This window comes from Pseudoliparis swirei, chromosome 15 (genome assembly GCF_029220125.1).
Source record: "Pseudoliparis swirei isolate HS2019 ecotype Mariana Trench chromosome 15, NWPU_hadal_v1, whole genome shotgun sequence".
Classification (NCBI taxonomy): Eukaryota; Metazoa; Chordata; class Actinopteri; order Perciformes; family Liparidae; genus Pseudoliparis; species Pseudoliparis swirei.
Window position 1 is genome coordinate 7,610,111 of NC_079402.1, and position 25,929 is coordinate 7,636,039.

General features: G+C 44.3%; 1 protein-coding gene across 1 annotated transcript in view; it reads left to right on the forward strand.

The window, feature by feature from the left end:
- The window catches only part of LOC130205671 (cilia- and flagella-associated protein 44), a 37,149-nt gene that overhangs the window by 9,442 nt on the left and 1,778 nt on the right, over window positions 1-25,929 (forward strand). The window contains 18 exon segments of the mRNA XM_056433171.1: window positions 764-906; window positions 1,230-1,509; window positions 2,303-2,352; window positions 2,609-2,771; window positions 3,367-3,497; window positions 12,388-12,596; window positions 12,982-13,126; window positions 13,326-13,503; window positions 13,613-13,854; window positions 15,706-15,946; window positions 16,095-16,298; window positions 16,617-16,856; window positions 17,182-17,281; window positions 22,663-22,793; window positions 23,048-23,164; window positions 23,990-24,191; window positions 24,341-24,501; window positions 25,376-25,510. Of these exon segments, the coding sequence (XP_056289146.1) occupies window positions 764-906; window positions 1,230-1,509; window positions 2,303-2,352; window positions 2,609-2,771; window positions 3,367-3,497; window positions 12,388-12,596; window positions 12,982-13,126; window positions 13,326-13,503; window positions 13,613-13,854; window positions 15,706-15,946; window positions 16,095-16,298; window positions 16,617-16,856; window positions 17,182-17,281; window positions 22,663-22,793; window positions 23,048-23,164; window positions 23,990-24,191; window positions 24,341-24,501; window positions 25,376-25,510 (3,072 nt within the window).

The window sequence follows — 25,929 nt, forward strand, 5'->3', positions numbered from 1 at the left end:
AGAATTATAATAACTAAAAATAAATTAATTGTTCAAAGTACTTACACATGAATGTTCTGTTAAAAGTTACGCCTCTGGAATGACGGTATGCTCTCTAATAACTCAAAATAGGGCATCATTACTGTATACTGGCAGTATTTGGTCCCGTGTAAAAAAGCTAAGTCAACGTATTGGCAGATCTTCTTCATGGCAGTATTGCGCAATCTCCGTGTAAAACGGTTTAACACCACTGTGCTTTTTTCAACCTTAAAATTGTCCAATTCCCAAAGTATTCAAATTGTTGGTCAGATGTTCGGCAGTTGTAATCTTATCTTCACTTATTCTTTAATCCGACATTTCCTGATTTCATACAGAACCACACACATGCTGACTGTTTCCAACTAATTCCATCAGAGATTTTTTTTGGTCTCAAATATGAACATACTGAACGAGTACATAGAGTTCGTATATGTAGAGTTGGTCTTTGTTACATTTGGATGGAGATAGTGGATGGAGAGATGAGAGAAGCATGGCCTGCAAACTCTACAAAGAGAGCCGGATGAGAGAAACAGTCCTCATATTGCATCATTTTATCACCTGCTGGCCCAGACTGCAGCATTTAGTCCTACTTGGAAAAAACTAATTATATTTAAAATATACCGGCGAAACAATACCTAGGCCCACAGTTCAATTAAAAAAAGATGACTTAAAAATAACTTATCACAGAAACAATCCTAGAAGACATTTGGTTTTCCCTTAAAGATTGAATTCATTCCTCCTACAGGGTGGCTTCGACTCAGGTTTCCTGTATCACTGTAAGTTCTCTGAGAAGCAGGACGAGGATCCGGATCAGCGGCAGGATGAGCCGTTCGACTTCCTGCCTGTCCACAGCAAAGATGACGACCCCATTCGCTCTCTCACCTTCAGGTAGTTGGAGGAAAACTAACAAATTTCAAGATCAGATGACTACATTAAATGTGAAAATAACATCAACTCTCATCAACTGCCTGCTTCAATCTCTTATCAACCCTGATTTCAGCAGCAACGGGCAACAAACTAGCTTTGAAAAAGACACAGTTTTAATAGCTGGTGAAGACAGCGTGACACATTTTGCTGCTAAAGAGCCAGATATATTTTACAGGAGTTTGTTAAAACCAAAACGCAGCAAAAAGGAGAGTACATATTGGACTTCATCAACACAAATCAAAAACAATCTTATAATGTTTCCCTCCTGGTGTTTTGCTGTGTAGCTTCAACAGGCAGCTGCTGCTTTGTGGCATGCACTCAGGCTTCATCAGGGTTTACCCTCTGCAGCCTGGAGACAGCAGCCTCACCTCCATGCAGGCCTACTGGGCTCTCAGTGTCCACGACAACCAGTACGGACACTTGCGGCACATCTGCTGTAGCCATGACGACCACTTTGTGCTGACCGCAGGAGATGACGGCAACATCTTCTCCTTCAGCCTCCTTCCCCCAGATGAGCTACAGAAAGGCCTGCAGAAAAAGAGGGCCACGGTTCCTTCACCCAGGGTCAGTCCACATACTGGATGAATGAGCACTCAATTTGGAACACAAATTCATTCCCAGAGGATGTATTTTAATAACACCAGTGGCATCGGGAGGGTTCCATCTGTGATTTTTAGCTGCGTGACTATGTGACAGATTTAAATGAACATTTCATCTTGCGCTGTTGTAAGGTCAAGATTAATGACCTTCCCATCAGCCTCAGCTTTTCTTTTTTTTAATACCAATCAACCAATGTCAACATGCTTACATGCTGAGCCAGGAAGGACATACCTGCTATTAGGATGTTACCATTGGCATTGTGAGCATGTCGAATGTCAAAAGTTCTTTGTGGACTTTTTTATTCGTCTACACATAGGCTCTATAGACAAAGGGTTTTATATATTGTACATATTATTATTTTGTATTATATATATACATTAAATTGACAATGTGTTCCTTCTACATGAGCCAGATTACGAGTATGTGAGTTTAGAAGTGAGTTTGCTAAATGTGAAAAGCATTTTGCAACATCTTCCAATTGTATTTCCTCTGGGAACAAACAGCCTATACATGATTTGTGTTCTGTATCTGTTGTAGGTGAAAACTGCAGGACAGTGACACATACAGCAACAAAATAAAGATCTTCACATTTTTTATGCAAATTAATTTTTAACTGCATTAGTCTACGACAGAGGAGAAGATTTGGATTTCTGTTGGGGGCAGAAAAACCTGTTTTGTTGTAGGATGACCAAATGGATGTTTGTAGATAAATATCAATTAAAAAAGTAATTATCTTTTTTACATGTTATTCTAACAGGTGGGTCTTGAGAATGAGGCCAAAGACATTGTGGAACAAGCTGCCTACAGGTGAGCGTGAATGATCTGTTTAAGGATAATGTGATCACTTTATGCTTGTCTTCTGTGTATCACTGTTGTTACTTTCTGTGTCATTCATGGAAGTTATTTGTCCTGTCGAAAATTCGATTGTCTTTTTATTATAATTTTTTAATATATAATATTTGACATTGAGCTTCATCTATATTTAGGTGTCACTGTAACTCTAGAAAAACACCAAAGTTTCATCTCATCTAACCCACCTCGACTCCCTCTTGATTCCCTCCAGCATAGAAACGGCCAAGCAGAAGCTGCAGAAGGACCGTCTGCGTCGGGAGGCTGGGCTGAAGATTGCTGAGAAGCGCAAGAAGCTGGCCGAGCTTCAGAAGAAGTTTAAACAGCTGATGAATGACAACCAGAATATGCCTGAGCATGTTCGCCTGAAACCTGCGGTACAGACGCACACGTCATGTGGTTTACCGTTGCAGCTGCAGTTTAGTTTTAGTATGAAACTGAAAGACACACTGGTGCACAAGCGTCTGTCCATTTTATTCCCATCAACCCTGACCTCCACTACCTCCCTGTCCTCAGTACCAGCTATCCTCTTATCAACTTTCAGGCTGACTAATATCAATATGCCTCTCTTGATCGTTTCAGTTGGTCCAAATAGTATGCAGTCAGTGGAATTATTTCAAACACAAGAAAACATTCCTCCATGTGTTTATCTTTACCTTCAGAAAATCTAGCAGGGGAACTCAGGTTTCTCTAATCCACTCTCCCATATGGACAACTTGTTTCTTGTTGACAGGAAAAGGAAACAACTGCAACCCTGTTATTCAAGTTCACGCAAACACACTGATTGGGGTCACCTTTCGATGTGGGATAAAAAAAGCTGGCCCTCGGAAAACTAAACCATTACAGTTTAGGATTAAGACCTGGTTTGGTCTTAGGCATTTTATCATTAAGGTTTGGATAAGTCTCCAGGGAATTAATGTATGCAAGGTGCTCAGTTGTGTGTTTGACATGTGTGTGCTGTTGTGTGTGTAGGAGCTGCAACTGGACCGGCGTTTCGGTGAGCAGGCAGAGAGGGTTAAGGCCCAGCGGGTGAGGGAGGTCAGAAAGCAGATGGGCTGGGAGGAGGAGCGCTGCAGCATAGGGCTCAGCAAACTGCAGGACTGGTACTGACAACACACACACACACACACACACACATCTAATTAATCAGATGTCTGCTGTGATACGGCTGTATCATGGACCTAAATCAGAATCAGCAACATTTATTTCCTACGTGTGTTAGACAGATGAAGAATTTTACTTGGCGGCTGGTGTGTACATTAGACGGACACAAAACAACAACAACAACAACAGTCAACATAGTGTACTTATTGTATATAGTGTATAATAATTTAAACATTAAACTGCCGACGGGAAGAAGCTGTCTGTGTGGCGTGAAGTCTTGGTCCTGATGGACCTCAGCGTTGAGCTCCAAGTTGTTCTGGCTGCACTAGGTCGCCAGATGGTCCGTCTCCCACCTGTAGGCGGACTCATCCCCATTGGAGATGAGTCCAATGAGGGCAGTGTCGTCCACAAATTGCAGGCGCTTGACAGACTGGATGTGCAGCTGTTAGTGTATAGGAAGAAGAGCAGAGGGGAAAGAACGCAGCCTTGGGGGGAACCGGTGCTGATGGACCGAGAGGCTGAGACTTGTTTCCCCAGCCTCACGTGCTGCTTCGTGTCAGACAGGAAGTCTATGATCTACAGACCTGTTGGCTCTGTAGGCGAACTGCAGGGGATCCCGATGTTGGTCGGTGGTTTTTTTTAGGTGGGACAGGACTAGGCGCTCAAAGGACTTCATGACCTCAGGGCGACGGACCTGTCGTCATAGAGTCCTGTGATCCTAGTTTTTTGGGGACGGGGATGGTGGTGGAGGCCTTAAAGCAGTCTGGAACATGATATGTCTCCAGGGAGGTCTCTCTCCAGAATATAGAGGGTCGTCACAGGGGAGGGGGAGGGGGTAGGGATGGGTGGTACAGAGGCATGAGCCCTGATGGGCTGGGGGAGGGAGAGCTGGTGGTCTGGGGCTGGTTGATGGAGCTGTGAGGGATGTACCCAGGACTGTTCCATTGTCTTTCAAAGCAGCAGTAGAACTTGTTTAGCTCGTCTGCCAGGCTGAGGTTGTTCATGGTGCGGGGTTTTTTTGGCTTGTATTTGGTGATCTGTCTGAGACCTAGCCAGACAGAAGCAGAGTCACTTGCTGAAAGCTGGTGTTGTAGCTTCTCAGAGTACAGTCGTTTAGCATCTCTCACCGCCTTGCTAAACCTGTATTTTTACTCTGTGTACAAGTCCTTGTCCCCACTCCTAAATGCCTGGTCCTTTTGCAGCCTTAGCTTCCTGAGTTCTGCTGTGAACCAGGGTTTGTCGTTGTTATAGCTCACCCTGGTGCTGGTTGGAACACAGCTGTTCTCACAGAAGCTGATGTAGGGAGTTACAGCCTCTGTGTACTCATCCAGACTGTTGGTAGCAGTCCTGAAGACATCCCAGTCTGTACAGTCCAAGCACACCCGAAGATCCTCCAGAGTCTCACTGGTCCATTTCTTGAATTTCCTCACCACAGGTTTGCAGAGCGTTAGTTTCTGCCTGTATGAGAGAATCAAATGGACCATGACGTGGTCGGAGTGACCCAGTGCGGAACGAGGGACAGCGTGATAGGCCACACTGACTGGTCAGTGGTGGTCCAGAATACTCTCCTCTCTAGTAGGGCATTTAATAAATGGCCTCGGGCCTTACACCCCAAGAAATACAAGTTTACAACTAAAATATATTCACAGATTTGTTTTTTACCATTATCAAGTTTCAAGTTTCAAGTTTCAAGTTTTTTATTGTCACATCCCCTTTTATACAAGTATAATCGGTTTGTGAAATTCTTATGTGCAAAACACCCGACAGCAGTAGCAGACTAAAAAAAGAATAAGAATGGGAATAAACTATACAATATCCACAAAAAAAAGAAGAAAGTATTAACTATATATATATATAAAACAATGTAATAGAATATACATCCTGACAATATATATATATAAAACAATGTAATACAATATACACTTTTTTGAGACAATATATATATATATATGTGTATACATACAATATATATATATATATAAAACAATGTAATAAAATATACACCATGGCCATAGATATTCACAGAATATGTTCTGGTGTATAGTGTTAATGAGGGTCTCAGTCCTTATTCAGCAGCCTGATGGCCTGACTGAAGAAGCTGTCCCTCAGTCTGTTTGTGCGGCACTTGATACTGCGGTATCGCCTGCCTGACGGTAGAAGGGTGAATAGTTTGTGGCCGGGGTGGTTATTGTCTTTCATCATCCGTTTGGCCCTGGCCACGCACCGCTTGGTGTATATGTCCAGGATGGAGGGAAGCTCACCTCCAACGATGTACTGTGCCGACCGCACCACCCTCTGTAGTGCCCTACGCTCCAGGGCGGTGCAGTTCCCGTACCAGACGGTGATGCAACCTGTCAGAACACTCTCGATGGTACTGGTGTAGAATGTTCTGAGGATGCGGGGCCATGTTGAATTTCCTCAGTCGCCTAAGGAAATACAGGCGTTGTTGGGCCCTTTTCACCACGTGAGTGGTGTGCGTGGTCCATGTGAGGTCCTCGGAGATGTGCACGCCGAGGAACTTGAAGCTGCTGACCTCTCTACTGCAACTCCGTCTATGGAGATGGGGTGTGCTCTCCTCTCCGCTTCCTGTAGTCCACGATCAGCTCCTTGGTCTTCTTGACGTTGAGGACGAGGCTGTTCTCCTGGCACCACTGTACCAGTGATCCAACCTCCTCCCTGTAGGCTGTCTCGTCGTCGGTGATCAGCCCCAACACTGTTGTGTCGTCAGCAAACTTGATGATTACGTTGGAGCTGTGCATGGCCGTGCAGTCGTGGGTGTACAGGGAGTAGAGGAGAGGGCTCAACACGCATCCCTGAGGGGCTCCCGTGTTGAGGGTCAGCGGCTCTGAGGTGGTACTGCCCATCCTCACCACCTGGCGCGGCCCGACAGGAAGTCCAGTATCCAGCTGCACATGGTAGAGTGCAGGCCTAGACCTCTGAGCTTGGTGTCGAGCTTGGCAGGAACAATAGTGTTGAACGCTGAGCTGTAGTCCACAACCAGCATTCGCACACAACAGTTCCTCCTCCAGGTGGGAAAGGGCGGTGTGAAGTGCCATGGCAATTGCGTCGTCGGTGGATCTGTTTTGACGATATGCAAATTGCCATGGGTCCAGCGTGGCAGGCAACATGGAACAAATGAAGTCCTTGACCAACCTCTCAAGCATTTACTGACAATCGAGGTGAGGGCTACGGGTCTCCAGTCATTCAGGCAGGTTACCTTGGGGTGTTTGGGGACAGGCACAATGGTGGACATCTTGAAGCTCTCAGGAACAACAGCCTGGGACAGGGAGAGGTTGAAGATGTCTGCGAAGACTCCTGCCAACTGGTCTGCACATGCTCTGAGGCGCGCCCGGGATGTGGTCGGGACCTGCCGCCTTCCGGATGTCCACCCGCTTGAAGGCTCTGCGCACGTCAGCCTCTGAGATGATCAGCAGGCTGGTCTCCTCGGGCAGCGCTGCCTTCGGCGGGCTGCCGTTCACGTCGAACCGAGCAAAGAATGTATTTAGCTCGCCTGGGAGGGAGGTAGAGGAGTTCTCTTCACCGCTGGTTCTCCTCTGAAGTCCGTGATTGTCTGTAGCCCCTTCCACACACCTCTCACGTCATGGCTCTTGAGCTTTTCCTCCACCTTGTTCCTGAACTCCCGCTTGGCAGAGCCGATGGTCTTACGGAGGTCGTGGCGGGCTCTTTGTATTCCGCCATATTCCCGAGTCAAGGGCGGTGTTACGCGTGCGGAGTGCAGCGCGAACATCGCCATTTATCCACGGTTTCTGGTTGGGATAAATCCGAACCGACTTGGTAGGAACAACGTCATCTATGCATTTCTTGATGAACCCGGTGACTGAGGACGCGTACTCACTGACGTTGTTGTCCGACGCGACCCTGAACACATCCCAGTCAGCACGTTCAAAACAGTCCTGTAGCATAGACTCCGATTGGTCCGACCAGCGTTGCACTTCCTTCACAGCGATTGGTTGCTGTTTCAGCCTCTGCCTGTAGGCGGGGAGTAGTTGGATGGAGCGGTGGTCCGATTTGCCGAACGGTGGGCGGAGGAGGGCTTTGTATCCATCCCGGAAGGGAGTGTAGCAGTGGTCGAGAATCCGCTCCCCCCGCGTGTTGCTTGTTATGTGTTGGTAGAACTTCGGGAGAACTTTCTTCAGGTTCGCTTTGTTGAAGTCCCCCGCCACAATGAAAGCAGCCTCGGGGTGTGCCGACTCCTGCTCGCTGATCGCCCCGTAGAGTTCCTTCAGCGCTATGTCCGTGTTAGCTTGAGGCGGAATGTACACAGCAGTTACGGTGACTGCTGTAAACTCCCGCAGTAGCCAGAATGGTCGACACATGAGCATTAGGTACTCCAGGTCCGGGGAACAGAACGACTTGAGAGTATGTACATGACTTTGGTTGCACCAAGATCTGTTTATCATGAGACATACCCCCCCTCCACGATCTTTACCAGAGAGAGTCTTTGTTCTGTCCGCGCGGTGGACGGAAAATCCTGCCGGCTCGATGGCTGAGTCGGTAACCTCTTCCGACATCCATGTCTCCGTAAGGCAGATGATGCAGTTGTCCTTAGTTTCCCGGTGGAATTGAATACGAGCCTGTAGCTCGCATAGCTTATTGTCCAAAGACTGTACATTTGCCAGTAAAATGGTGGGTAGTGGGGGTCGATTGGCTCGACGTCTCAGCCTGACCAGCACGCCAGCTCGCTTCCCCCTCCGTCGGCGACGCTTGCGTGAGATCGCGCCTAAAATGGACGGAGATAGTTCCGCTACTGTTCCTGGCGGGACGTCCGAGTAAGAGTTGAAAAACTCTGGTAGGCGGCGAGCAACTGCCGATCCAATCTCCAGAAGTGTGCATCTGTCGTACGTTAACTGGCTGCTAACGTTTTGTGCAAAAATAGTCGCAATAAGAAGAATAAATAACAAAAAACTACTACAAAATCCGGGAGCTCGCAACACAGCAGCCATCACGTACGGCGCCATATTCCATGTATTAGGCCAGAGACGTGTTTTAGTATAATTAAAACAGAAGTTTATTACAGGAATTTAATGATTTAAAACAAAAACAATAAGCCCAAATCATGCAGAAACAATTAAACATAAACAAACCATGCAAATACAAGTAAAATAGTAACAGCAAAAAACGGTAAAATATTAGCACAACGAAGAAAATAGTAGCAGCAAAACGGATAAAATAGTAGCAGGAAAACAAGTGGGTTAAAAACAGCATACGGTGAACCTATAAATGGTAAACAGATTAAAGGTACCTCCATGCTACAAAACATTATCAAAGAGTGTGACAAAATAGTATTCAGAACTCACCAAGAGCGAGTACAGGCCAAAAGGGAGTGAGGCAATGGCGCTGATTGGGTCGGAGCCAGCCTAAGGGCTGCGTTCAAAAGTCTACCCTTCCTTCTCTGGGGAGCGTTCCCCACTACAATCTACCCCATAGTCTTTAAATCGGCATCCCGACGATTGAGACCTACTGCCAGGGCCTTAAAATGTCAGAAACACAAGGCACAGGTATCTGAGAGTTCGTAGCCCCCGCTGGCTTACTCACGGCGGTAGGTGACGGAGGTTAGGATGTCTCCTGGGGGGTAGTAGTAGTTGACGCCACTCGCTGCGAGCGCTGCGTTGCGCGTGCAGACAACATTTAACGGAACAGTACAGCGCGTGCGCTCTGATCATGTGCTCTTTTAATGAAGTATCGATACTAAAAATATGCTAAATCATATCGTTTTTAACGTACGGGTACTTTGTTAGTATCGATACACCGTGCAGCGTGACAGCAGTAGATATAGCGGACTAACATTCAAGCTAACCTAAACCACCAAACGCTGTCGACATCTGAACGCTGATTGGCCGAGACTCGACACGTCTCATCAAAGATGTTTTATTGCGAAGAGCATCACTTCACATTTTCTCCGCGTCTCACTGCAATCTCAACGGCAGCGGGCCAGGTGAAAAAAATAATAAATCGGAACGCCTCTCTGGTATTGTTCAGGGGGCCGGACCAAATGTGGAGGTGGGCCGGATTCGGCCCACGGGCCGTAGTTTAGGGACCATTGGTGTACACCGACCCTCCAACTGCTGGGCCCTCAGCAACTTCGAGTTCCAGATGTCTTGGATTTTATGACGGCCTCTGACTCCAACATCCCGGAGGTAGACCAACTGACATTCTTGCAGGGGGACATCTCGCACCTGTTGATCATGTCGTAGCCGGTTTTGGTGTTCCACAATCCAGTCATGAGTGCTAACCGCTACAGGTTCCTGAATTCTGCCCAAAAGGAAATCGACAGGCAACTGATGGTCTTGCCCAAACATCAAGAAAAATGGAGACTCACTGGTGGACTGGTGCGCTGTGGTGTTGTAGGAGAAAGTCACTTGTGCCAGGTAGCATGACCAATCCCTCTTCTTTGTAACTGGCAGAGTGCGGAGGAGGTTATGTAGGGTGCGGTTGAACTGATCACATTGACCATTACCAGCTGGATGGTAGGGAGTGGTGTGGCTTTTCTCAATGCCGTAGGCCTACATACTGCAAAGCTGTTGGATAAGATTACTCTCAAAATTCCTGCCTTGGTCAGAGGTGATACGACTTGACACTCCAAACTTGCAGAACCACTCGTTGACTAGAACCGTGGCCACTGTGGAAGCCCGTTGGTCTTGTGTTGGAACTACCTGAGTGTACTTTGAAAAGACATCAGTCATGACCAGGACATTTTCCATCCCATTTTGTGATGGCTCTAGCATAGTAATGCCAACAGCAAGTATTTGATTTGGGCAAGAAGCTAACAAATGGCCCATGTAGGCACAGGCAGCTGGTTGAGTGTTTTTAGCTACCTGACAACGTTCACACTCCAGACACCATTGCTTAATGTCGTGGTGCATTCCAGGCCAGTAGCACCGCTGGTGGACCAAATCAGTTGTCCCTTCTATGCTTTGATGTCCATGTTCATGATGTAGCTGATGCAGGGCTCGGCTCTTGAGCGACATGGGTAGTACCAACTAGAGAATCTCTTCTCTTTTTGGGCGGCTGTAGCTCAGTGGGATAAGGGGGTCGTCCTGCAACCCCAAGGTTGTCGGTTCGATCCCGGCTCTCCCCCATTAGTTGTTGCAAGTCGAAGTGTCCTTGAGCAAGGCACTGAACCCCCAGTTGCTTCCCGGGCGCATCACTGCAGCCCACTGCTCCTTAATAACTAAGGATGGGTTAAATGCAGAGAACTAATTTCCCCTTGGGGATTAATAAAGTATATATCTTATCTATCTTTTGGAGCGGCAGACTATGCGATAAAGCACCCATTTTGTTCCTCTATCCGGTCCCACTGTCTGACAAGCACAAGAGCTTCCTTGAAGGCCTGACGTAGTTCCGCTACATTAGGGCCCTTCCATTTGGTCCAAAAGCCCAGGAATTCTTGGATGATTGGGTCCGTGGTACCCAACTTGGCTGTGGCTAGATGACTCAGAGGCTTATTGTCCGTATACACCACACATTTCTGTCCCAGGAGGTAGTCTATGAATTTTTCAGTCATGACCCATTTGAGTGCCAGAAACTCCAATTTCATGGAGCTGTAGTTGCTCATGTTACGCTCTGTAGGCTTAAGGCCACAGCTTGCATAAGCTACGGGTCTAACCGTAACATCCTGTTGTGAGAGCACAGCACCCAGTCCATTGTAGCTGGCATTAAACCTTTAGGATAAATGGTAAGGCGAAGTTTGCATAGGCCAAGACTGGAGAAGCCATTAGCCTACTGTTAAGGCCCTCACAGCTCTGCTCGCACTCCTCCGTCCATGCAGCAGGTACACTTTTTCCGGATGATTTCCATGATCTAGAGCCAGTCAGTTCAGCAACCAGGCGATGCAGTGGGGGCGCAAGCTTGGCAAACCCTTCAACAAAACATCTGTAGTCGCTTGCAAATCCTAAGAAGGAACGCAACTCAGACCCATGATTAGGTCGCTGCCACTTTGAGACCGCTTCTTGCCAGGCTCTGTGGACACACCATCCCTGGATATGATGTGACCCAAGTATCTCACCTCTGGTCTGAGGAAGGAACACTTTTCCAACTTAGCTGTTAGACCCTCTTGCTGCAGGCGGCCAAGCACGGCATCCAAACGGTCCACGTGCTGCGCTACAGTGAAAGAGAAAACAACAATATCATCTAAGTACAATAACAACGACTGACTGCTGATCTCCAAAGATCCTCTCCATTAATCTCTGGAAGGTGCTTGGGACAACCCAAATAGCATCCGGTTCCACTCGAACAGCCCAAAGGGAGTGCAGAATGCAGTCTTCATTTTGTCCTTTTCTGCAACAGGTACTTGGTTGTACCCAGCAGCCAGGTCCAGAGTTGAGAACCAGGGGGACCCTGACAGGGTGTCAAGGGACTCATCAATACGGGGCAATGGGAATGCGTCCTTGCGGGTCTTACTGTTCAAGAGCCGATAGTCCATGCACAGACGAAGGCTGCCATCCTTCCAGCACAATGGGAGAGGCAAAGGGGCTACTACTATCCCTAATAACCTGTGCCTTGAGAAACTGGTGAACGTGAGTCCTTGCTGCCTCATCTAAGGGCTGCGTTCAAAAGCCTACCATTCCTTCTCTGGGGAGCATTCCCCACTACATTTGGATGTTATTTTGCTAATTTGTAACCTTTCTATGTTAAGACTTTGGTAAATATGTTGTTCTACTTTACCCACTAAATCAAGAATGGAACAAAATGTTTCTTTGGATGGCGTGTTAAACATCATCCCTTCATGAAGGACTTAATTTATTCCAGCAGACTGGAATCCAAAGACGTTGTGATATTATTTAGATTTTGCCACAGTATGTAGAAAGTTAGGAGGTGGATACAACCAGCCTCCAGTCTGAAACCCACGCCTCTTGTGATTTTTTTCAGGTTCAAGGACACTCTGGAGGCCAACATGGTGACTGTGGTTGCCATCGGCACCGACCATAGAGTCTCCACTTACTGTCTGCCGGCACTCGCAGAGCCTTCCTCCCGGCTTAGACATCTGAGGAGTCCCAGCTGGCTCGATGGACACAAACCTGCTGGATCAGAACGCAGAAAATCAAGAGCCGATCCTGCAAAAGACAGCGGCATAGAACGTAGGAAAATGTTTGTTTCACCTGTCAAAAACATGCCTTTTTTTGTAAAACTATATTTATTGGGAATTTGTACAATGTTCCCTAGAAGTATCAGCAAATTCCATTTTCAACAGAAGCAATTAACAAAGACATAACATATCAAAATAACTAAAAAACCCTCACATTTTTATTTTTTTTATTTTTACATCGTTCAAAATTGTGCAACAATAATTGAATTGTAGAAAAACAATAATATACGATGAACAAAAATGAAAATAAGAAAGTCCAGAAATAATTAAACCTAAGATCAATCAAAAAGATCTAATAGTGGTAGGATATATATTTGTTCCTGACAGAATACAGTATATAAGGGGAAGCTTTATCTATCTATGTGTTTACTTTCCAGAGGAGGAGCTGCTGCGCTGCCCACAAGCTCGTCCAGCAGGAATAATGCTGACAAATCAGCAGGTCGAGAGGCTCAGAAAGGCTGCAGAGAAAGCTGAACAAGCTCAAGCCAAGATAGAGAAGAGGAAGCAAGATTGGGCCCGACTGTGAGTGTCATGTCAAACAACATCAACTCAGTCCTCTGGGCTCAAATTCAATGTACATTTCTATGGTTATGGTGCTTCCTGTCTTCTTAAAAATATATTTAAAAACATTGTGGTGCCCTATTATTTTGCTAGGGGGCGATGGAGTTACTACTGTAACTATTGCGATGCTGTGGCATAATTGTGAGGGTTTGTGTCTCAGTTACGCAGAGAAGCCAAACAAGGACAGTGAGGATCTACAGGATGTTCAGGCCATCCGTGAAGCCAAAGAGAACATCGGAGACTTAAAACTGAAGTCAGACAAAACCTTTACGTTGCCGAAACACCTGAGGATGAATGCTGAGAGGAAGAGAACAGAGCTGATAGGCCTGGAGGAAAATGTACACACACACACACACAGAAGACAGTCTAATGAAACAAGTCAGTTAATTAATGAACGATGGTTGCATGTATAACATGTTAATTTATGGATTACGTCCATCCCACTAGATCTGTGAGAAGCAGGTTGAGATGAATGGAAATATCGTGGCGTTGCGGGACTCCAAGATTCGTCTCGTGTCTAAGTTGCATGCTCAGGCTCAGCAGGTCCAGAAGGTCCAGCAGCGTCTGGCGGCCCATCTTCACTGTCCTCCACCTACCATGCCCACTTTACTACCAGAGGAAACCCCAGAGAAGAGGCTGCAGTACAGCAACGCCACCCTGAAGCAATATAGGATTCTGAGGGAACAGAGGTACAATATACAGGTTTTAGTCTAATCCAAGACCACATAAGTAAGAAAAGAGTAGAGAAAAAAAGGAAGAAAGATAAATCACAAAGCTTAGTGTAAGGCAAGGCACACTTATTTGTATAGCACATTTCAACAAGGCAATTCAAGTGTTTCACCTAAAACCATTAAAGGCATCAAAACATAATGCAAAGAAAACAAGATTTAAAAACAATTAAGAACAGTCCATTAAACATTCAAAACAAGAAATAGAATAAAAGTTGCAGTGCAGTTAGAGAAATAAAATGCAGTAGTGAGATGCAGAAATTGATTTATATCCTTGAATCTTGTTCAATTAAACAGTGTAGGGGAGGGGGGACGACAACATACCAAATAATCAAAATAAATGGTAGACATAACACTTAACATGGTGTCATGACTGGTATGCACATACACCCCAGTTCAACTAGGTCTGTAGCATGTTTTAGTTAAACCTCAGATAATAAGTATATATAATACAAGTCATCATGTGACTTTAAGTTCCTTGCTATTTTTAGGCCTTTGCTCGAAAATTGCTTACCCAATCTAAAAAGGCTGTATCTCTGCAACCACTAGGGCTATTTGAATAATTTTTAAATGTTTTAATTTTTAAACATTTATACTTGTGTACATATCAGTCTATATCATACTTTTTAAGAGCAAATGAAGATAGCACACAGCAAAAATAAAAAGGTTTCAGGCCTGAATTGAAGTTAGAGGTCTCCAAAATAGACATTTTGGCACATTTGGATTTTCATTTTCTCAAGTAACAAATCATATATTTCACTTGTATGTTACTCATGGTTTTCATTATATTCAAATACAACATGTTTCTACTATTTTTCTGAATTTTTTGAAATTCATAAAACTATATTTTCCCATAAAAAACAAATATGCACGGCTCTAGCTCAGCGGGGGATGGGTCGATTTCAGAAAACGACATCTCTTTGGAAACGTCAGAGCCAGTAGAATTGAGGACTACAAAACAAGAAAAGATTTACAGCACTGGGAGCCAATAGAATCCTGAAAGGCATCGCAATTTGTACGATGTAAAATTGCATTCGATGTGAGGTCATGGGACAGGGATGCCGATGTGAGGTCCGGGGACAGGGATGCCGTATATGTACAGATTGTAAAGCCTCTGAGGCAAATTTGTAATTTGTGATAATGGGCTATACCAAATAAATTGAATTGAATTGAATTAAAATCTGATAGGCTGAAAGTAACTTCCCTACACCTGTTCACATGTTACCTCTGCATGTCCAGGAGGAGTTGAATGAGGCACAGGGTATTGTGGAACATACATAAGTGTGGAACTACCGGTAAAAAATGACCTAATTGTCCCAATCAACAAAGTTAAGAAGAATTGGCTGATTGTAAAAGGATATAGCGATTCATGTTGCTGGGTTCTTTGGCTCATATCTCATTGATGCTTTGGTGTCGAGGGATCTGGAAGATATGTGTTGGAATCAGTGTGGAATGGTCGTGCTTTTTGCTATCAGGCGTTTCTGATAGGACCCAGCTACGGGTCGCTGGTTCTGGAAACGTGCTGAGTGGGCCGAATTATGATTATCATGTATTTAGGATTTTTTTAGTTTTTAGTTTAAGTTTTTTTTAAGTGGCTGACTCATTCTTGTATCCCAGGCTCTGTTGTTTAATTTGATGTGCAACGTTAATATATTATATATACATTTGCTTGTTTCTTATAGCAATAAAGTTCCCAGACCCCCCAGGGGGTCTAAGGCTTCTAAAAGGTTCAGACTTAAACTAGAAACCACAGCTCAGCTAGCTGCTGATTTTGTAATAAAGAAAGAAATTTCCTTCTTTATTCAAAAACAGGTTGCAGACCATTGAGCCGGAGGGAGCCACACATTTACTGGAGCAGCTGGAGAAAGAGATGGAAGGAGAGGAGGGAAAAGAGGCCCAGGAAGGGACTCCCAGTCTGCCAGCTTCATCTGCAACCAGAGAAGAAGAAGAGACGGCAGAGGAGAAAGACACAGCACTGAGCGAGCTGGAAGATGAGCTCCGGAGGGAGGAGGAGGTCATACTGCTGTATGAGCAGAACTCTCTGTTGAAGCAGGTCTGGTTTCCTTGATGAAGGCTCTATCAATTTATGTTTAATATATCATCAAGAGGAAAATATCTTCCTGAACTTCCTGAACATATCAGGCTGACAGTATATATAACATTGTGGTATCATCCATGGGTGTATTCTTTTTTATCATTAGATAGAGAGTTCGGTGTGTCAGTTTGATGCAGAGCTCATGCTGCTGCGTCACCAGAAGTTGTGTCTCGACTGGCAGCTGAAGATGGCCGACCTCCGTCAGCTGACGCTCTACCAGGAGCTGCTGATCCTGAAGGAGTTCGACAGGAGGGAGGACAGTCTGCAGGAGAACCTCAACGGACGCATTAAGGAGGAGAGCAGTATTACGGTGGGAGAGAGTGTATCTACTCCTGTACCTATACTACTAATCAGTATTTGAATTAGTGAATTATATGGCAACACATTTTCTGACCAAACAGAGATGCTTCTATTTTAATAAATTCAGCTGTCTCGCATAGACGCAAAACAGGTTTTCATGCTTCATGGCTATTTTTCTTTCGTTTTTTCCCGCTTAACTATCGTGATTGTGTTTGAAGGGTTCTTAATGACTTGCACTGAATACTGCACAAGTCCAACACATTTGGTGCAGACATCAACAGATTCTCGTGTACTTTTTCGTTCCATCCTCCCTTCTCTCTCCTCTCAGTCTGACCTGGAGGAGTTTAACGAAGAGCTGGAACTGAAGCAGGGAGACATAGCTCAGCTGCATGAGAAAGAAAAGACTCTAACTGCTGCCTTCCAGGCTTCATTGGGCAAAGAAAACAAGTTCGAAGAGTTTCTGACAAAAGTCTTCAAGAAGAAGATCAAACGCATTAAGATTGAGGATCAGACAGGAAGTAAAGGTGAGCAGAAGTAACACAAGTGAGATTGTGTGATGCTGTGCAGTGTTTCCCCTACCCTGAAATCTCCGCCCGCCACCCTGTAATTTTCTCTATTGATCGTCTCTACACAACAGCATGTCATTTCTGTCTCTCAGGGTGGCGGGCTAGTGGTAATGTGCATGCGCACATTACCACTAGCCCCTCCGACGCTGCTCGCCGTGGGTCCCTTTCCTATCTCAGGGGGGGCATCGTGAAGGAGTTAAGCTTAGGGCACCAACATGGCGAGCAGCGGCACTAGTCCCGCCCCCCTGAAGCTGTATACCTAGGGGAAACACTGCTGTGTATGTGTGTGTGTCGTGTCCTTTATGATCCAATTGCGTGTTTGTAGAGGAAGAGGAGGACAGTGATGAAGACGACGACTGGGATGATGATTATGACGAGGGCACAGAGGACGGAGGAGCAGCTCTGGACGACAATCATTGCCCACCAGGTCAGTATTGTGGTGGAAAAAATATTCAAACCCCCAACTTTTTCATTGTAAAGTATGAACCTTTGAATTGCTCATTTAAAAAAAAGAAGCCTTTCGCCAATTTTCTTTTAGCGACAACCGATTTGGCTAATTGTCCGTAATCAGTGTAGCATTACAATCGCAACACAGCACAAGTTTTTCCTCTCTTTTCTGTGAATCAGTATTGATCATGAGTGTTGTGTGACTGATTATCTGGCGAGCAGTGTGCTCTCCTCTGCTGTCACTAGAGTGTTCGGATAAAGCATCATGTTGTTGAATTTGATTAAGTTCAGTGCAAAACTAAGAAGCTAAATCGATGAAGACCTTTATGCTCTTGCAAAAAAGACATTGCCGTGGATCGCACACTGACAGTCTGCCCGTTAACTATGGAGGACTCAAAATGACTTAAGTATAAATAAATAAATAAATGCATGAATAAATATAGGAATAAATAAATAAATGTTTAAATAAATATATAAATAAATAAATAGATGCTTAAATAAATGTATACATAAATAAATAAATACAGGAATTAATAAATATAAGTTATAAATCAACAGGACATTATTAAATAAATATATTTCTACATTTCTGAATTTCTTCATTTCTTTCTTTCTCTATTTATGTGTCCACACGTATTTCTTCATTTATTTATGTGTGACATTTACGTGTCCGTATATTCAAATGAGCTGGGGCGGTCCGAACCTCTGTCTAAAGCATGATTGGTCACAGGAGTGTGACACACCTGGTGTGTTATGCTCTACTACTCCTGCCTGGCACATGATGCTGAAGTTAGCTCGCTCAGCTAACCGTTAGCAGACGTTAGCCTAGACAGCGTTTTGACTTCAGCCGTTTATCAATTCCAAGTACACTGAGTACAGACTCGTGTTCTTTTGGAGTCTGGTCTTGGGAGTCTGGTCTTTGGAGTCCAGACTCTCGAGGACGCAGGACGGTCTTTCTGGTCTTGTGACGTCACCACATCAACTGTTCTTGCTCATGAATTTACTCCAATTATTCACTATAAAATACTTTACAGTGGAGTAGAATGTGTTGCGGTGTTCACTGTTGTTTGGCGTAGGCTACAAATAAACGGTAATAAATATACGTCTCGTAGCTTTCCTGACCCAGGGTCGCTACACTATGAAGTTATGAATCTTAACCCTCAGTCAAATTGACGTAACGTTATCTTTTAATAAATAATAAACTCTCTGTGCTCTTTAGATCATCCAAAACCTAATTATATCTCATGTTTGCTACTTAGACGTCAGAGCCAGCGGAGCATTTCAAAAAGTCCTGCCGAGATCAGGCTTCTCTCGGCGGCCACACAGCGCGCTGAGCGCCCAGAGCAGGACCTCAAATCTCCGTTGCATATCCTTATTAGCAGGCACGTGCACAGATAGACCCCTAGTGGTGCTCAAGCACCAGCCCTTTTGCCCTGGATGAGAAAAGTGCCCTTTTTGCTGGAGACACATTTTTTTCTTCATTCATCAGTATTTAAGAATGACAGTTAACTCTCTCTGTCATCAACTCCCCCCAAATGTGTTTTGATATCCGACAGGGCATTTCAAGATTCAAGATTCAAGATTCAAGATGTTTTATTTGTCACATACACACACAGGGTGTGCAGTGAAATGAAAGTGGCAATGCTCAGCAGGAATGTGCAAGGGCAACAAGTACACACTATTTACAATAAAAAACAACACAATATTTACAGTAAGTGTGTGTGTGTGTGTGTGTGTGTGTGTGTGTGTGTGTGTGTGTGTGTGTGTGTGCCTAAGAGGGGCAGTTGTGTGGGTCTATGTGGGGGTCCTGGTGAGGTCGGAGTTCACAATCCTGATGGCCTGAGGAAAGAAACTCCGTCTCAGTCTCTCTGTTCTTGCAGCGTGACTACGGAGGCGCCTGCCTGACCGCAGCAGCTGAAACAGTCTGTTGTTGGGGTGGTGAGGATCCTTCATGATCCTGCCGGCTCTGGTTCTGCACCTCCTGGTGTACAAGTCCTGCAGGGTGGGAGTGTAGTTCCAATAGTGCGTTCACGAACGCACTACTCTCTGCAGAGCCTTCCTGTCCTGAGCGGAGCAGTTGCCAAACCAGGCTGTGATGCTTCCTGTCAGGACGCTCTCTACAGCTCCAGAGTAGAAGGACTGAAGGATCCTCTGGGAAACTTTAAATTTCCTCAGCTGCCTGAGGTGGTAGAGGCGCTGCCTTGCCTTTCTCACCAGAGTGTCTGTGTTCGTTGACCATGTCAGATCCTCGGTGATGTGGACTCCCAGGTATTTATACCCGCTCACCCTCTCCACAGTAGTCCCGTTAATCCCCAGTGGTGAGTACGTCCTCTGTTGTTGTACCCTCCTAAAGTCCACAATCAGCTCCTTAGTTTTGGTGACATTCATGATGAGGCTGTTGTCCTGGCACCAGAGTGACAGATCAGCAACTTCCTCCAGGTAGGCCTTCTCGTCGTTGTCGGAGATCAGGCCCACCACCACTGTGTCATCCGCAAACTTGATGATGGTGTTCGAGCTGAACCTGGCCACACAGTCATGTGTGTACAGGGAGTACAGTAGGGGGCCGAGGACGCAACCCTGGGGGATCCTGTGTTCAGGGTGAGGGATTTGGAGGTGTGTCTGCCCACCCTGACCACCTGTGGCCTGGCGGTCAGGAAGTCCAGGATCCAAGCACACAGGGGTGTTCAGTCCCAGCTCAATCAGCTTGCCGGCCAGTCTGGAGGGGACTATGGTGTTGAAAGCTGAACTATAATCAATGAACAGCAGTCTCACATAGCCCCCCCTCTGGCTGTCCAGATGAGAGAGTGGTGTGCAGTACCTGGGAGACAGCATCATCTGTGGATCTGTTTGGGCGATAAGCAAACTGCAGCGGGTCCATGGAGGAAGGGAGGAAGGCGCAGATGTAGTCCTTTATCAGCCTCTCAAAGCATTTCATGACCACCGAGGTGAGGGCCACCGGTCGGTAGTCATTCATACATGCTGGAGAAGCATTCTTGGGCACAGGGACAATAGTGGATCTCATTTATTTGAGTTATTGTGAGAATTTCTCCCCGACATGCTCCGCGGCGCTCACGAGCCCCCCCTCTCCCGCCGCGCCCATCCCTCCTCCTCCTCCTCCACTTCCTCCTCCGCGCAATGCTCCTCGCACCACCAAACGGGTGCACCTCCTTCTCCTCTGACCCGAAGCACCAGACAAACAGGTCATGACGGTGTTTGTCCCCTGACGGTGTTTTGTGATAAATCAACTACAACATTAGCGCTGCTGAAAACATGACGTCACAACTGGACCGATGTTTCCTAAAAAATAAATGTTAAAAAATCACGAAATCCGTGATTTCAACGCCTTGTCCAGCTGTTTACTGACGTTAGTTATGTCTAGAGAATAGAGAGAGGGAGAGAGAGAAGAGAGAGAAGAAAGAGAAGAGAGAGAGAGAGAATTCTTATTCCGTTCTATTTAACAGGGGATTTGCGTGGCCAGACTGAAAAAAATATATCATAAGGCCTCTCTGGTATTGTTCAGAGGGCCGGGCCAAATGTGGAGGGCCTTAGTTTGAGGACCACTGCTCTTGGCTGTTGATGTCTATCAATATCCCTCATTTTGAAAATGAGTAAGAGGGCAGTACGGATTGTATCAGACCAGCGAGGAGGGCAATACGTGGCTGGCATGACGACCAATTAGCCAATCAGAACGCTTGTACTGTTGTTGCTATATAATAATTCATCTTTATTCATAAAGAAAATGTAAGCTAGCGGTCTGATGCTGCCCAGAGGAAACGCAGGTCGAGGACAGCATCATCAGTGTAATGCTGCTTATGCTTCAAATCTGTCAGAATTTTATTTTGGCATTGGGTGCCCTTTTTTTTGGTTTGAGCACCTGCCCCCCAAAATGTCTGTGCACGTGCCTGTTTATTAGGCTGAATCTCGATAAACCGACCACAGATTTGATGCTTAAATTACTAACTTCTCGGCAGAAAACATCCTTAAATTACATTCCGTGACTCAACAACAGTAGTATTTAGAATGTACAGACAAGAACGCATAATAAACGCTTTTCGTCTACAGGTCCAAGTGCTATAGGGATCGATTGCTTCTGTCTTGCTCCCCGACTTGACCAATCCCGTTTAACAATGAGGTTCGGACCGCCCCAGCTCATTTGAATATATGGACACATAAATGTCACACATAAATAAATGAAAAAATACGTGTGGACACATAAACAGAGATATAATTAAATGAAGGAATACAGAAATGTAGAAATACATTTATTTAATGATGTCCTGTTGAGTTATAACTTATATTTATTCATTTCTGTATTTATTTATACATTTATTATTGTATTTATTTATATATTTATTTAAGCATTTATTTATTCCTGTATTTACTTATTTATTTATACATTTATTTAAGCCTTTATGTTACGTCCCGTGACTGAGACGGCCCTCTTTCAGGAAGAGGGTGGAGCTATCTCTCTCAGGTCTGGTACGCCTGGAGTACCACCACCTGAGAGGGATCACCTAATCAGCGGGCGGGGCTTATATACACCCTGACTAAGTGTTTCTCTCTCTCTCCACCTCTGAGCTGTGACCATTCTGTGGTATGGTGCCGAAGTGTTGGCCCCCATTTGTATTTTCGGGTCAAGCTTGTAGGGGGTCTCTGCCATTTTTGTTGTGTCAGTTTGCTCCTGTTTTGTGGTCAGACAGGGAGCTTAGTATTGTTTTTCCTTTCTTCGATGGTAGGTCAGTGGTATCTTTTGATTTCTAGTTAGTATCGTGGTTTTGTTTGTTGTGTTGGCCTTGGAGACCCTGACGCCTATTTTTCCTTTTGCTTTGCTTCTGTGTTATTCTGCCCTTCATTTAACCTTAACTGTCTGAAATAAATCTTCCTTATTTTGTTCAAGTATTTAACTTTTTTATTTGCCTCCTTTGTTTCCCCCTTAGCTGTATCCCTTTTTTGTATGTTGCGGCCTGTGCATCCCTAGTTTACCAAGAGGCCGTAACAATTTATTTATTTATTCATGCATTTATTTATTTATACTTCAGTCATTTTAAGTCCTCCATAGTTAACAGGGGACTTCTTCTCCCGCAGGGAGAGGGTGCAGCGAGCACTTAGTTTCCTAGCTCAAGATCAGCTTAAAGCTGATAAAGTTCAGTTAAATATTTAAAATAGCCAGGTTTCAACCAAAGTACATGTACATGTCATTGTTTTGGCAGTATATCTGGACCCAACCTGCAGAATACACTGAGTATTATTTGGCCTGGCCAGACTAGATACGAGGCATTTTGCGGCATGTGTTTCATAACTATAAGCTATAACTTCAGTTTAAACTAAGTATGAATTTGTGTACGTGCGTGTGTGTCTTAGGCTGTGAGCCAGAGTTGTTTGAGAAAACACTGCAGTTGCGTGAGCGTCGGCTGGACCTGGAGGAACTGCTGGTGGAGAAGAAGAAGAGTGCTGAAGTGCTAAAGAAGGAGTGCGACACACTCGTCAAAAAGGTCATACTCTGCTTTTCATCTTTATGTCTTCTATATTTACTGGTTTGTGTATCTGTTTGTGGGGGGGGGGGTGCATTTATGTGTGTGCATATTTTTCATTGACATATACCTAAGTCGCACACAAAAAGCTCAAAAACCTATTTAAAGGTTCAACAGGGAGGATGTTTTCCAACAATACATTTCTAGATTGTGTTTTCAATTTAATTGACCAGGAGACTTTGTTGTGCGTTTGTTGTTTCTGCTCGGCTTTGCAGGAGAAATCGATGAAGACCAGCCGGAAGGCAGCCGAGGACGACTTGGAGTTGATCAACAGGGAGAAGCAGCAAAAGATGAACGAGCTGGATGTGGTGGTCCCTCTCAGATTGCACCAGGTACATGGCCTAAAACTGTAGAGACTCTCTAGTGAAAGAACAAAAAGTTCCACTGTACAAATTTGTAGTCACATTTTTGGCAGTGCAAAGTAAAACCTCAATGTGAAATAATGCAGCATTTATTTTGATGATATTGTGTCATCAGGAATGTTTAGAAGTTCTCGCACAGCGCTGTTCATCTTGTTTCACCAGCTGCCTTTCAGCCATTATATTCAGTTGGGGATGTTCCTGTGAGTTGCCTATTTTTTTTAAACCAGACATAAACAAGCCCAAAATAAAGTATGGACAGGTAAAAAAAGAAAAGAAAAAAGAAGCTTGTTCTGTAACTTTATTTTCAAGCAGAGTAAAACTAAAGATGTATACAACCTCATAATATTTTTTTAAGTACTGATTTATTATTATTATTTATTATTATTAAAAAGAACAAAAAACTGCCCATCACAATTTCTAAATGGCAAATTTGACATATTAAATAGTTCAATAGATATCGGCATGAAACTTCCCCAGTTTTCTAACATTGAGAGTAGTAATCTTTTTTATAATACTTTTTCAGAAAATTTATGTTTAGGTATGCAAACAATGCATTATCATATTACATATGCGCTAACATTTCCAGAACATGAATCTAAACATTGGATGAAGCCAGGTTAAAAATTCTTCTTTCATTTTGTTGACAGTCAAATATTTTTGCAGAGCGAACTTTGAATGTCTCTTTTTTATCACTCCATAAATCAAAAAATACTAGGAAATATAGGCACTATAGAATTTCAGCTTAACTTGTCACACTTTGTTGTTTTATCATTAATCACTGCATCCGTCTACCAGATTAAGTTTGTTTTAAACGGATCGGTGCCGTCTGACCTGAGCCCGGCGCTGGTGCTGGGCATGACGGAGCTCGACAGGCTGCAGAAGCGCATCAAGCAGTTGCATGCGGAGAAGAGTCAGCAGAAAGATCTGTACTGTGAGGCACACAAGCATCAGGGCAGGCTTGTTCACGACCGCAGGGTAATGGACGCCAACATCCAGGGTGAGATCCCCACAAGCCAACAGATCTGGTTGAAACCTCTGGTTATGTGTGAGGGTTGGATACCAGTGATATTCAGAAAATGATGATTGCCAGCATCAAAAAATCACATTGCTGGATATGCATCTCTGTGTTGTCGTTTGTTGGTGTAGTGCTGGAGAAGAATTGCAAGGAGCTGATGATGTTGAAATTTGGGAGGCTGGTGAATCTGGAGACTCTCCAGGCGCTGTCGGGGAACAGGACGCTGGAGGAGCTCAAGCAGCAGAAATTCCTCAGAGAATTGGCAGACGCTAAGGAAATCAAACACTGGGATGTACGCTGACCTGTGTGTGTCTTTATGTGTGTGTGTCGGTGTGTGTGTGTTTAGGAGGGAGGGCTACCGACTTACTCACCCTTATGTTGTTGTTTTAATTATGATTTATTTAAATCTGGTAGATAATGTACAATTTCTCATATTTATATGGATAGTATTGATTATGGTTGCGTTCAATTTTTGTTCATCTTGATATAAATTAAATACAGTCATTTTTAGTTGTGGAAAGTAATAAGTACATTTAATGAAGTATTGTGCCTAATATATATCTGAGGTACTTTCATGCTTTCTACTCCACTATACTTCTACTACATTTGTTTTACAGCTGCAGTTAGTTACTTCTTAAATTAAGATTGTACAGTAATATTTTTAGAGATTAAGATTTGACTACTTTTATTGAAGGAGTTTACTAGGAGTCAGACAAATGGACTGTGTAAAAAAATATTTTAGTATTGGTACTCCTCTGCCTATTCAACTACATTTCACTTTTTGGTACACAAACTTAAATTTGTAAGAAATATGAATAGCTGATGCATCCAACACATATTTCTATCTAACTTCATCAACACATTTACTTGGATAACTAAATGGGCTAGCAAGCACAGGCCCTAGCACTTGGGTCGGTGCCTAGAGCCTCTGTTTGAAATTAATGTCCCGTCTCGTCTCTTGTTGGAAAGTCATTCATTCAAACAAAGATTCAACAGAACTACAAAACGCAGATGCAAAATTGCCACACAAAAAACAACAACTACACAGAACAACAGCTACATGTCTTGTTTTGTTTACTTTCTGGTACAGGTGTTCGGCTTTTGTCTTTTTAATACAACAATTTAAATTTGAGTAATCTTATTAATCTTTTGTGTGTGCCATTCAGATGAAGGTAGAAGAGGCACATCGGGCTCTGATGGAGGTAACCAGGTGTAACACAGAACTTCTCCTCCGCATGACCACCCTCTTGGACCAGAAAAAGGAACTGGAGAATAAACTCAACGCCAGGCAGAAGAAAATGGTGATTACTGTGTTTTCATATTGATCAAAGATGGGAACCACAACACAATATTGTAGATTTAAACTTCCCTTTCACTGACCTTCTTTATGAATCTGCGTCTGGACAGTAAAAACATGTTTTTGTCCGTTCAAATAATTTGTATGCTAAATATTCTGAGGTGTTGATTCTAGTTTCAAGTGCATTAAGCTGGCCAAAACCTTTGTTCAAACTGAATTTTAGTGGCCTCATGAATCCGCAAAATCATGTGATGTATTAAATAACATTTAACATGGAAAAAGACATCATTTGGAAAAAGTGATTCAACATGTTTAACCCTTGTGTTGCCTTAGGGTCATTTTGACCCGAATCAATATTACACCCTCCCCCCGCCTTTGGGTCATTTTGACCCGATTCAATGTTTCACCCTCCTGTTACCTTTA